The 13,455-nt window shown below is 41.9% G+C and overlaps 1 protein-coding gene across 1 annotated transcript; it reads right to left on the bottom strand.

Moving 5' to 3' along the window:
* Window positions 1-2,111: 2,111 nt before the first annotated feature.
* LOC130694991 (protein NipSnap-like) lies at window positions 2,112-4,012 on the bottom strand. Its single transcript, XM_057518110.2, has 6 exons — window positions 3,763-4,012; window positions 3,475-3,660; window positions 3,002-3,164; window positions 2,857-2,943; window positions 2,621-2,801; window positions 2,112-2,553 (listed from the first exon to the last, which is right to left on the bottom strand). The coding sequence occupies exons 1-6, from the start codon at window positions 3,837-3,839 to the stop codon at window positions 2,405-2,407; spliced, it is 843 nt and encodes a 280-aa protein (XP_057374093.1). The 5' UTR covers window positions 3,840-4,012; the 3' UTR covers window positions 2,112-2,404.
* Window positions 4,013-13,455: the final 9,443 nt, after the last annotated feature.

Below are 13,455 nucleotides of genomic sequence, written 5' to 3'. Positions count from 1 at the left end.
CGGTTCAAAACATTTCCCCAGAGATGACATTTCTTCTGGGATTCCCGTTTCGTTTATACGCGGAGATTTAAAGTGGCCCATGTAACGCTGTTATTCCAATTTAAAATCACTTTCAAGAGCTTTTGAACGTGATTATTTGATTAGTTATTGACGTTATTTCAGCGCATTGGTTATTGGTTATTTTCTGTTGATCACCAACCAAATTTACATGTCGCAATAAATGTTGGACAGACGCATTTTTATTTTTCTAGTGATTTTGAGGAACGCTCCTATAAAATCTTATGGACGTCTGCGTGCGCTTTAAATTTGGTGACATACTTGAAAAAAAAAAGTGTCGATTGTACGAAAAAATAACAATTGGCTTTGACAAAGAGCCATACATGGGGATAAATTATGTACGACAAATTGCCAATTCCCCTTTCCCTAGGGCTCAGCACCACGTAGATGGGCGGGGGGGAGGTGAGGATTTTTCGGCGTTTCGATGCGTAGACAAGGCAATACTTTATAGCATTCTTCTCCATTACAAACCATTATGACAACCCTTTCCCCTTCTTATATCTTTAGTTCTTCGCGGCATGCACACGCTTATTCGGCAAAACTTAACTTCAACATTGATCGGACGTAACTCCGACAGGTGACGCCGCAACTACTGTTGCAATTATGTTTGTTCACTTGTTGTCTTAGGAATTGCAGAAATCGGCATAAAAAGGAATCCAGCACCACTTTTTGGTGTTATCACTTCTAGCAACAGGAAACACTTGGTGTTGGAGGCCCTTGAATATTTTTTAAAAATTGTATTTCGTGATGACCAAGCTAAATGCAACCAGACAAACAAATGTGCATTTTTGAAATTGCGATTTAAAAAAATAAATGAAGAAAGAACCTTACGATAAGAATAAAAACTTACACATAAAATAAGAATAAGCTAATTCTCTCGGGCCTAGGCGTCTGATGCAAATTTCATGCGTCAATCAATGATGGTCGTTTAATATGAATGTAGCTACTTCCACGAGCGCCTATAAATCCGAATATTAGGATGTCCTTGTGTCCTCCATTGTACGTTGATTGGGATATCCTGTTGGGACGGTGAAGACGTAGCAGGGGTATTTCTGTAAACGTAGAAACCAACTAGAGGAAGATACTGGAGCTGATTATTGAAAACGTGAATGTGTTCCCCGGAAACATCATTTGCATTCTCCGTAAACTCGGTACGAGTAAACTTAATTTGTTGAGACAAACAGTTCTTGGTTAATTGATAGCCTCAAAAAGTTGGGTGTAGTAAGATATTGTCAAATAAAATAAGAGAATTATACTATCAGGCAGTGAAATTCTACTGTCAGGTATTTATTTTAATTTTTAAGTTAATTTTTGAACTGGAGTTCCACTGTCCGGGAAGTTCTAGTGTCCCTGGAAAATCAAACATCGGTTCCGTAAATCATAGGAGGAGGGGGCCGTGGAACATTTTCCTTACAATTTGTGACAATAAGGAAGAGACTAAAAAAAAAAACGCGAAAAATGTCTTTTTTTTTTTGCTTTTTTCTTGATTTTAGCAGGGTGGTTTGGCCGAGACCTTTGAAATTCACGAAACTCCTGGAATTGTCCCAACACCTCGCTACAGGTTTGAGCAAATACGCCGTCAAATGTAGCAAACAAGGAAATCTTTGCTCAAAAGTGCCATCTGGTCTTCAGCTTCGAATACCATTTTGCCGGTTCCTTAAAGTTGAAGACATTATTCATTTCAGATATAACGTTCTAATCTTACCCGTTGCTCCACACCGTAAGATAAAGGATTTCGGTAGCGACTTCATTGCGAACTGCTTCATGGGTCAAGTCGTTTAGTTATAGATATTTAATTTTGGGCAATGCAGTTTATTTTAACTACAGGAGATTTCCAAAGTGTTCCTGAAATCACTTGCAGCTTTAGCGGAATGAAGAGTAATCGTGTCGTTTTTCTACCCAAATCAATTAACAACTTGCAAAGGAATCTACTAGTACCACAAAAATCTGGCCGTTGAGCTAGAAATTCGAACACAACTTGTTAACCTTTAATGTAGTTTTCTGCTGTAAGCGAAAACGTAACACTTAACCCCCCAAACAGCTTGGGATTTACCTTTCTTTCTGTTCTATTTTATTCAATCAATTTAAATGCTTCAAACCACACGGAGCACTTTGTACATTATAATGCCGATAAACTACAAACTTCCTTTTTTTTTCAGAATCCCTCGATTACCATTGACGAAACCTTAAAAAATTAAATTGCAATAGTCGCGCACTCCCTCTTCTGTCGATCAAAATGAGAAGAGGGAGAGCGAGACGTTAAGTGTTTGTATAGGATTCTGTTGATCTTCCATGTACCTATCATCAGCTACAAGACGCCAAAACGGCAAATTTTGCTCTTGATTATTTACTGAGTAGGGGAGAATGGAAGGGGTACCATTATTTTAGTGTGCATTTGTTGAATCAATGGGACTGTATACGCGACGCATTCATCCCAACCAGGTTTTCTCCAAGCGGCTTCCCGAGTTTCCTTACGTGACTGAAGGTCTGAGTAGGCTGTACAACAAGGCATACACGATAAAATTGATGTGACCCAATGGAAGCCAATTTAAAGTTTACTTACCCCAAACGTGATGAACATTGTACAATCTTCCAATCTGAGAGAAAAATCCAGCGAATGCCTCTTCATTTTCACGCCTGAAACTGATGGCCCTTGCCCAATTGTTGCCCCATTCTATCATGGTTCCTGGCTTTAGAACATAATTCCGTACTTCATAGACGTTGGGGCCTTTTCGGCTCTCAATCTGTTAAAATTAACTTCACTCATAGTGAGCAGGAAAGATTGCAAGATAACACTACCTGGGGCCAAAAGCTAAATGTAAGAACGTATTGGTTGTGTCGAGCACGAATGCACTGACCCTGCTCATTCCACAAACGACGATGTTCCTGGAAAGTAAAGTAATAAGATAATCCAGCTTTAAAACAGTATGAAAACAATACTTGCATTGCTCTTGGCAAGGGTGACACATGCCTTATCGATTTCTGCATAACCACCAATATAACGCCACACGTGAAATGCTTGATCTTGGTCACCAACAATGACAGACCAGCTTCCAACCAATTCAGCGTTGATGTCAGATGAAGCCATAAGTTGACAATGCTTTTCACTGGAATGGTTTCAAATACAAAAACTTTGTAACAAACGAGGAAACCAATAATCTTTCTCTTCAGCTTCACGATTCTAATTCTGTTAATATCAAGACTTGGCTCCACATATAATTTTTGAAATTTTACCTCAATTCAGTTGAATAGTTGGTAAAATATCTATATCCTTAGCCTAAGCCTCTTTCTAAAAACCAGAAAAGCAGCTACTTCTCTATCATGTGATTACATATAGCATACTAGAAATACTACCATGAAATTTAATTTCTTAACATTAAACACAGGTTAAGTTTAGGTTAGCAAAAGAGAACATACTAATTTGAAAGATATTTGTCCCTCATGTCAGGTCTGATATTATGGGTTTGGAGTTCATAGATGACATCTTTATCAGAAAGAAGGCGAGAGTGGGACTCCTTGGTTGGTTCAATTTTCCGAACAAAAACCTTTGAGAACCAATTATCTTTTACTTCATTTGATAACCTATGGGAAGTAGTCAGCGTCCTAAAGTAAAAAATAAAATACTCGTTAATCCTTAGAATTGTCGGTTTCATCGAAAAAAATTAAAAGCCAAAGCAAAATTTTATTGGGATCTGCTTCAGCTACCTACAACTTGAAGATGGTCCAAATGCGATTTTATAGCCTGTTGCGAAATTCTTTAGTTTAACCACAGTTGACGCCATTTTGCACGAGTCTCTTCAATAGACAGGGGACCGAAAGCAGTCGAAATTTCGTTCGACGAAGATTAAAAACCTTGCTGCAAGCGCAGCTTTTAACTACTCAAATATCTTCTGATTTATCACAAATTCCTATAACACATATCCCAATCCCCTAACGACTCCACGGCATCCAACAACTGCCGGAAATAAAAAGCTCTTTAAACTATAGCCAAATCTAAGTTGGCAACTATCTAATCGATGTCTTCTGTATTTGCCAGTAGCTCAAAACAATTTAGATATATCGTCTGTATCGCTGTATCGATACATTTTGGGAAGCTAGCTAGCATTAGATGGCGCCAATTCAACAACACAGCAAACGCTGTTCCACGCTTACAACTCCCCTGGTATCCCCTGGCACGCTAGTATATTACATTTCTAATACATTCCTATCGCCTGCTAAAGAATAGGATCGAGATAGTCATTTATCGAATAGAATTTATCGAATAGTACCAGAGTTAAAGACATGACTCAGTCTACAGAAATTCCAGTGCAACATGGAAAATGCAGAAAATTTTCTCTTCTACTCGGAAACGGGAACACGATTTTCCTAAGAAATTTCCGCGTAACCTGGAGCTGTAGCGACTATAGAGTGTGGAATTTTAGTGGTATTTTATTCTATTTAGAAAAGCTGTATTGCTTCCGGTGTCCGCTAGGTGGCCCATGTTAACCGGTGGCGGATTCTTCCGTCAGTACTTATCCGTCATAATTGTTATAGATATTATTTACTAATTTTTGAAAATTAGTCGAATGTAAACGATGAACAAGAATTTTTAAAATGTGATACTTCAATTTTAGCAATCATGTGGAATATAACTGAAAGTAATGTGTTACAAAGGGCTATATGAATGGGTCACACCGACTTCCCGCCACAGTTAAACGAAACGTTAGGCTTAAGTAAACTGAGCTAATATGAGAAAAACGAGTTCTGACATCTGAAAAGATCTATAATACATCAGAAGCTCCAAATTTAAAACCTCAAATTCAAAGAATGGCAGGAATAGTGAAAAACAGCCGAATGCAAGCAGAAAGAGCTACACAGAAGCGACTTATGTCCAATACCAGTACTGCAGCCAATGTAGCAACAATTCTTAAGACACCAGCGTTATCTCAAATTGCAAAAACTCGTACACGACTTCTCCTGGATTCCAGGATGAAAACCAGAGATGTCCCTGTGATAAGCCAGATCGAGACCAGCCTAAAATTAAAATCACAAACGGAAAACACATTGCAACGTAGTGACATTAAATCGTCCCCGTCAATTAGAGAAGCCACTGACAAGACGGTAGTCCAATCTAATCCAGAAAAAAACAGCCGACTGCAAGCAGCACGAGCTACACAGAAGCGACTTATGTCCAATACCACTACTGCAGCCAATGTAGCCACAAGTCCGATGACGAAGGATGCTCCCACGAATGGTGTGAACATTTTCCAAAAAAATGGTTGTATGTGTTCTGGGATCCTCAGTTTTATCAAACGTAGTATCAACATCCACCTGTTACTCGTTGTAATGCAACTTGTAACATTCGGCGCAAGTAGGCTAATATACCACTACTTACTGGATGACAGAGGAAGGGCGTTCTTTGATGCCACGGCCGATTATTGTAACCTTTTACCACCTAGCCTTTCGTTAATTCCCTTAATCTTATTTTTTGTGGGAGAGGTAGTAAAAAAAATGGCTGAAATGGATAAACTTATTCCGCTGACTACGGACATCCCGGAATTGTTGAACAAGACATTTAAAAAAGATATCCCTCAGCGCAAGGAAAAGTGTGCAGCAGTTGCTCGCCAAATTCTTTTGATGTGGTTCCAATTTTTTCACGAAATGGGCCACAGTCAACAGCACGATGTGGATTGGACCTACATTCTAGATGAATTAGGTCTGTCTGACGTCGAAGAGCAAGTTCAAAAGAAATTGCCTGAGGCTTACAGCCCTGCAATAGACACTTACTACCGGATATATGGTATGATAAATTACGCGAAAAGCGCTTCCCTTTTCAATACCAAGGAAGACGCTAAAATGTTGGAAGATACCATTTCTAACCTGAAGAAAAGCTTTGAAAAAGCATTGGCATATTCAAAAAAAAAAATTATTCCAAAACTGCTGGTTTCGGTTTGTAATTGGTTTTTCCACATGTTTCTTTGGTTATCAGTTTTAGGATTTCGTGTTCAATCCTTTAACTGTTACATACTGTCTCCCAATTGGATATCTTATTGTTTGTTTTATGTCATTTTCAACATCAAACAATTGAATTCGAATTGGTTTTATTTCTTTGGATATGACATAAAACAATCTTTGCTGGAAAAAAAAAGAAATTTTGAACAACATCTGAGAATTCAATTACGGCATTAGATTGTTTTGGTGGTAGGAAAAACAGGACAGCATTACGTGTTTTTCTTTCACTAAGAATGAGCTTTTAGAAATGGAAGATCATAAAATTGGGAAACGCGAACCAAAATTTCATCCAGAATTTTGATTTTCTTTTTCTGATGCTGTTTGCTTTTCCTGTACTACCAACCACTCGGAACCCGTATTGACATTCAACAAGAAACAAACCGGAATTAATCATCAGAACAGTCCAATCACCAGAAGAAGAAGAAGAGGAACACCAAACATGACCAAGAAATAGAAAAGCAGTCAGCTTCACTGAATACTGATAGCCGTCTGTCATGTAATAACGACGGAAACATGCAAATCGACCCTTCTACGGTAACCGACAACGGAATCGACGTTGAAATGTTCGACGAGTGGCAATGCTGATCTGCAAAGAACTAAAAGACTACATAAAGAATATACCAAGACAACTTTACTTTAATTATAACCAAACAACCAAATTAATCCGTTTAGACTATTTACCATGTCCCAAAGATGCAAGGAATCCAAAGCAATGCTCTGCCTTTAACAATGGTTCTCTTTAATCGGTAAAGATGTATGGGAGTGAAAAGACGAAGCGATATTGTCTGTGGATTTTTCGCCGTCGTCTTCTCTACTACCCACATTTTGACCATTATGGGGGCCATGTCGAGGCTTTACGAGTTGCATAAAACGCAATTTTGGTGACTCGCCTGTCTCGTTAGTATTGGAAAGAGTGTTGCAGAGGTTGTTTGTTTTTGGAAAAACGTCGGTATTTTATTCGAACGGGTTTGATTTTGATTTTGCATGAGACATGAGATTTGTGTTTTCCTAAATAAATTTCATTAAAAAAACTTACTGTTAAATAATTTTTTAAGTTCCCAAAATTAAGTTTAAAAAATTCACTTCGAGAGACAACAAGCAATAAGGGGGCCTGACGGCATTTGCTGAGGGAATAAAAGACTAAAATAATTTATAAGAAAAAAAAACGCGTTTAAAACGTATAAAATTCAGATAACGTCATTCTTTTAAGTGGTAGTCCCTGCAGTTAGGAAGAAATCATCTTCAGTATATCTAAGTAGAGATGTGCCATATAGTCCCCTATTTTTGCAATTAAACAAAGGGTAGAGGAGCGTGGGGCCAATAAAAAAAGCGGGGTAATTGAAACAAAAAACCTAGCTCTCGTCGTAAAACAGAAAAAATTATATAAATGATGAAAAATGGATGAAAAATAAATGAAAAAAAATTGTATAACAGGAATTGGGGCTATTTGTTTTTAGAAAAAATTTCAAAATTACCCAATCTTACAGAATTTTTAAATATATAAAAAAAGTTACAGAATATTTAGATAAAAGTGAAGAAAATGAGAATAGCGTTTTGCATCGCAGTTTTGTTTTATGCTCGAAAAACTTAAAATTACGTTCAACCGAATTCATCTGCCAATTTAACCTTTACTGCTATCGTACGGTAACAAACTTGAAATAGCAATGTAGCAGTAAGTTTCCTATTCATCCTTTAGGAAGGAGAGTGCCGACGCTTTCAAAGAAAGGGGAACTCAGCTAATAAGTTGTGCGTTATAGTGGCATAAGGCCAAACTGCTATAGCCTACGTACAAAGCTTAAATCCAGATGTTATTTGAATTGTTTTCTATGAGTCAAACTACCTGAAACTGTTGCTACGAAATACAGAAAATAAAATCATTTGAAAATAATTTATGACTAATTGTCTTATTTTTTATTCATTAAAAAAATTGTCATCGCTGAATGGCAACTTTCATAAAATGCACAGCTTTTCGTAAAATGATACTTCTATGATATTCAGTCATCTGAATGATAACCAGTAGGGAAACCATTTTTCCTACAACAATTAGTTTGAAAACTAGTAACGTTGGGCCCGTCCAGGGCCGGGGTATAGGTGGCGCTAGCGTAATTAATGCTATTTTTAAGACAATCGATCCACATTTATTGTTTTTCCCGTCTACTATTAATTCCTATTACAAATTAGGAGTTTCCCTTTCTTGCCCGCCGACCCACTCCCTGTTTCTGCCCGTCCATCACCTGACTTTTCTGCCGGCCAAGAACCCAGCTAAAGTTACCCGTCGACTCCCTCTATGCCCGTCAAGCCACTCTTTGCCCGTCAAACCACTCTTTGCCCGTCGACCCCCTATCTGCCCGTCAACCCACATTGTGCCCGTCAACTCACATAGTGCCCGAAAAAATGCCTGCTGGGGGACATCTACCTTTTTTTTTTGCATTTGCCCACCCTTTCGTCACAGTCTCGGCCCGTCAAAACCCCCGCTTTAGTTGTCCGTCCACTCATTTTTTGCTTCTGCCCGCTAAGAAGCCCGCTGTTATTGCCGGTCGACCCACTCGCTGCCCGACTCCCCCTCCCTGCCCGTCGACCCACGCGCTGCCCGTCGACCCACTCGCTGCCCGTTGGCCCCTTCTCTGCTCGTCAACCCACTCGCTGCCCGTCGGCCCCTTCTCTGCTCGTCGACCCACTCGCTGCCCGTCGACCCTCTCACTGCCCGTCGACCCTCTCACTGCTTGTCGGCCCGCTAACTGCCCGTCGACCCACTCGCTGCCCGTCGACCCTCTCACTACCCGTCGGCCTCCTAACTGCCCGTCGACCCCTTCTCTGCTCGTCGACCCCCTCGCTGCCCGACGACCCACTCACTGCCCGTCGACCCACTCGCTTCCCATTGACCCACTCGCAGCCCGTCAAAACGACCGATATACAATAGTTGCCCATTGACCTTTTCATTTGCTTTTGCCCGTCTTTCCTTCAAAGTCTCAGCCCAGAAAACGCCCGCTGTAGTTGCCCGTCCACCCACTTTTTTCCCTTTGCCCGTCTTTTTTGAATATTCTCTGCCCGTCAACTCCCTTTGCCCATACAAAAAACGCTGTAGTTGCCTGTCTTCCACCGTACAGTCTCTGCCCGTCGGCTGAAAGCCCGTGGACTGAAAAGCCCGTAGACTAAAAAGCCCGTAGACTAAAAAATTGCCTAAATCCGCAAATCCACCCGCAGTTTACTATTCCAAGTCCTCATCCCACCAATTCACTGTAGCAGACGGCGGTTTTGGCGCTAGCCAACCACAGCATCCCAAAAATTCACTACAGCCGGCAGCGGTTTCCAGCCAATCAAAACAAATGCACAGCGTGACGGACACAGGCTCCTCCTCTTTTCCTTGTTTTTGTTTGTCAACCCATTCTCTGCCCGTTAACCCATTCTCTCCCCATTCTTTCCCACCGACCCACTCACTGTTTCTGCCCGTACATCCCCTCACTTTCTCTGCCCGCCAAGAACCCAGCTGAAGTGGACCGTTGACTCCCTCTCTGCCCGTCAAGCCACTCTTTGCCCGTTAAACCACTTTCTGCCAGTTAACCCACAGTCTGCCCGTCAACCCACATTCAGCTCGCAAAAATGCCTGCTGGGGACATATCTACCTTTTCTTTGCATTTGTCCGTCTTTTCGCCACAGTATCTGCCCTTTAAACGCCCGTTATAGTTGTCCGTCCACTCATTTTTGCTTCTGCCCGTCTTTCCTCGTAAAGTCTCAGTCCCCACTTTGGCCGCCAAGAAGTTCGCTTTTGTTGCCCGTCGATCCCCTCTGCCCGTCGGCCCACTCTCTGCCCTTCGGCCCACTCTCTGCCCGTCGACCCACTCTCTGCCCTTCGACCCACCCTCTGCCCGTCAGCCCACTCTCTGCCTGCCAAAACGTATGCTCCATCGACTTTTCGTTGCTTAGCCCGTCTTTCCCTCACAGTCCCAGCCACTCAAAACGTCCGCCGTAGTTGCTCGGCGACTCAACTTTGATTCTGCCCGTCAACCCACTTTTGATATCAAGAAACTCACTGTTGTTGCCCGTTTACCCCCTCTCTGGCCGCCTAAACACCAGCTGTAGTGCCCACCTACATTTCCAGAGCTTTTGCCCGTCTTTCGATAACAGTCTTAGCACACCAAAACGCCCGCTGTAGTTGCCCGGCGACGCATTTTTTACCTCTACCCGTCTTCCCCCGTATAGGCTCTGTCCGTCAATCCACTCTGCCCGCCAAGAAACTCGCTGTGGTTGCCCGTCGACCCGCTCTCTGCCCGCCAAAACGCATGGACCTTTTGGTTGCAAATGCCAGTCGTTCCCTCCCAATCTGAGGCCATCCAATCACCGTATCAAGAAATTTAAGTCAACCCACCTTCCGTCCGCCAAAACACCTGATATTGGGACACATCTATCTTTCTTTCATTTGCCCGTCATTTTGTCACAGTCTCTGCCCGTCAACCAACTTTACCCGCCAAGAAACCCGCCATTGTTGCCTGTCGACTCCTTGGCTAACCCGCCCGCAAACGATCTGCCCGTCGGCCGCCAAAACGCATGCTGTATGGCGCATCGATATTGTATTTCCACATGCCCGTCAGTTGTTGCAGTTTCTGCCCGTCATACCCGCTTTATTTTTTCGTTCATCCACTCTTTGCCTCTGCCCATGCTGCCTCGTACAGTCATTGTTCACCGTCCTATTTACTGTGCTTCGAAAATGCTCATTTTAGTTGCTCGTCCACCCACTCTTTGCCTCTGCCCGTCTTCCATCCCACAGTTTTTGCCCGTCACGCCACTCAGTATTTCCTATTTAACGCACCCACTATCATTACCCGCCGGCTTACCTATTGTAACGCAAACCCGTTAGGGCCGTTGTAACCTAGTAACGTTAGGCACGTCCAGGGCCGGCGTATAGGTGGCGCTAGCGTATCCTTACGCTATCTCTAAGAAAATCGTTCCACTCCATTTTTTCGTCCGTCTACTTTGAATTTTTTTTTCGCAATCGAGGGTTCCCCTGTCTTGCCCGCCGACCCACTCATTGTTTTTGCCCGTCCACCCCCCTCACTTTCTCTGCCCGTCAAGATACCAGCTGAAGTTGCCCGTCGACCCGTTTTCTGTCCGCCAAACCACCCTCTGCCCGTCAACCCATTCTCTGCCCGTTAACCCACTCTCTGCCCGTTAACCCATTCTCTGCCCGTCAACCCACTATCTGCCCGCCAAAACGTCTGCTTTAGAGGGACATCTACATTTTTTCCATTTGCCCGTCCTTTCGTCCAGTCGCCGCCCGTCAAACGCCCGCTATAATTGCCTTTTCACCCACTTTTTTCCTCTGCCCGTCTTCCCTCGTAAAGTCTCTGCCCGTCAACCCACTTTGCTCACCAAGAAACTCGCTGTTGTTGCCCTTCGACCCACTTGCTGCCCGTCGACCCACTTGCTGTGCGTTAACCCACTCGCTGCCGTCGGCCCACTCACAGCCCGCTAAAACGACCGCTATAGTGGCCCATTGACCATTTCATTTGCTTTTGCCCGTCTTTCCCTCACAGTCTCAGCCCAGAAAACGCCCGCTGTAGTTGCCGTTCACCCATTTTTTCCCTCTGCCCCTCTTTTCTCGAATAGTCACTGCCCGTCAACCCCCTTTGCCCACCAAAACCGCGCTGTAGTTGCCCGTCTTCCACTGTACAGTTACCTATTGTAGCGCCCACCCGTTTTAAGCCAAGCCCATAGACTTAAAAATTGCATTTATCCGACCTATTGTACAGTCTCTGCCCGTTAAAAGGCCCATTTAGTTGCCTGTCCACTTACTTTTTGCCACTGCCCGTCAACCTACTTTGCTCGCCAAGAACTCGCCGTTGTTGCCCATCTACTCCCTCTCTGCCCGCCAAAACGCTTGCCGTAGTGGCCAATAAAAATAATAAATAAAACTAATAAAATTAAATTAATTAAAAATTAATTATAATAATAATAATAAAATGCCCTGCCCGTCAGCTTACGTGCCGTTGCCCACCCGTTTTAAGCCAAGCCCGTAGACCGGAAAATTGTCTAATTCCGCAATTCCACCCGCAGTTTAGTCTTCCAAATGCCCATCCCACCAATTCACTCTAGCAGACGGCGGATTTGACGCCAGCCAATCATAACAAATGCGCAATGTGACGGACACAGGCTCCTCCTCTTTTCCTTGTTTTTTTATGTAGTATAGATGCTTTGGCATGAAATAGAATATTACTAACCAACCAATTTTAGAACTTTATTATCTGTTTTTAATTACAGGTTACTTATGCTACAACACTGAACTAAGTTAGAATTAAAAATTCCGTGGCAGAGCTAAACAGTAAAGAAAGCTGCAGAGAATTCAGTTAGGAATAACATATATAATATTTGCCTTAGAATATACCTTTCTTAGTTTCCAAAAGCTGTTGCGTTCTTTTCTTAGGTAGTACCACTTCACATTAACTGTCAAAGTTCGAACATTTAAATATCTTAAGCAACCCATGGAAAATGCCGAAAATTTTCTCTTCTACTCGAAACGTAAACACGATTTTACTAACAAATTTCCGCGTAACCTGGAGCCATAGCGACTATATAGTACGGAATTTTAGTGGTATATTATGGGAGCCATGTCGAGGCTATTCGAGTTGCATAAAACGCAATTTTGGTGACTCGATCGTCTCGTTAGTATTGGAAAGAGTGTCGCTGAGGTTGTTTGTATTTTGGAACAACGTCGGTATTTGATTACAACGGGTTTAATTTTGATTATGGCTGAGACCAAGACAACAAGCATGGGGGCCTAGGGGCATTTGCTAAGGAAAAGAAATATTAAAGTAATTGATAAGAAAAATAAACTTGTATAAAACTTATAAAATTCAGATATCGTCATTTTTTAATATGGTAGTCTAAAGAGCACATTCCCTTCAATTAAGAAGAAATCATCTTCATTATATCTGAATAGAGGTGTGCCATATAATCCTATTTTAGAAGTTAAACAAGCGGTAGAGAGTGGGGCCAATTAAAAAAGCGAGGTAATTGGAACGAAAAGCCTAGCTCTCGACATAAACGAGAAAAAATTATATATATGATAAAAATGATGATAAGTAAATGAAAAAAGTTATATAACAGGGAATGGGGGCTATTGATTTTTAGATAACATTTCACATTGACTACTCTTACAGCATTTAAAAATATATATATAAAGTAATAGAATATTTAGCTAAAGTGAAGAAAATGAGGCTAGCGTTTTGCATCGCAGTTTTGTTTTATGTTCGAAAAACTTAAAATTACGTTCAATCGAATTCATCTGCCAATTTAACCTTAATTGCTATCGTACGGTAATAAATTTGAAATAGCTACGTAGCAGTAGGTTTCCCACTCATCCTTTAGGAAGGAGTACCGACGCTTTCAAAGAAAAGGGACCTCAGCTAATAA

This window comes from Daphnia carinata, chromosome 1 (genome assembly GCF_022539665.2).
Source record: "Daphnia carinata strain CSIRO-1 chromosome 1, CSIRO_AGI_Dcar_HiC_V3, whole genome shotgun sequence".
In the NCBI taxonomy this organism is placed as follows: Eukaryota; Metazoa; Arthropoda; class Branchiopoda; order Diplostraca; family Daphniidae; genus Daphnia; species Daphnia carinata.
Note: the sequence above shows the minus strand (reverse complement) of the source record. Positions and strands in the feature narration are given on the sequence as shown.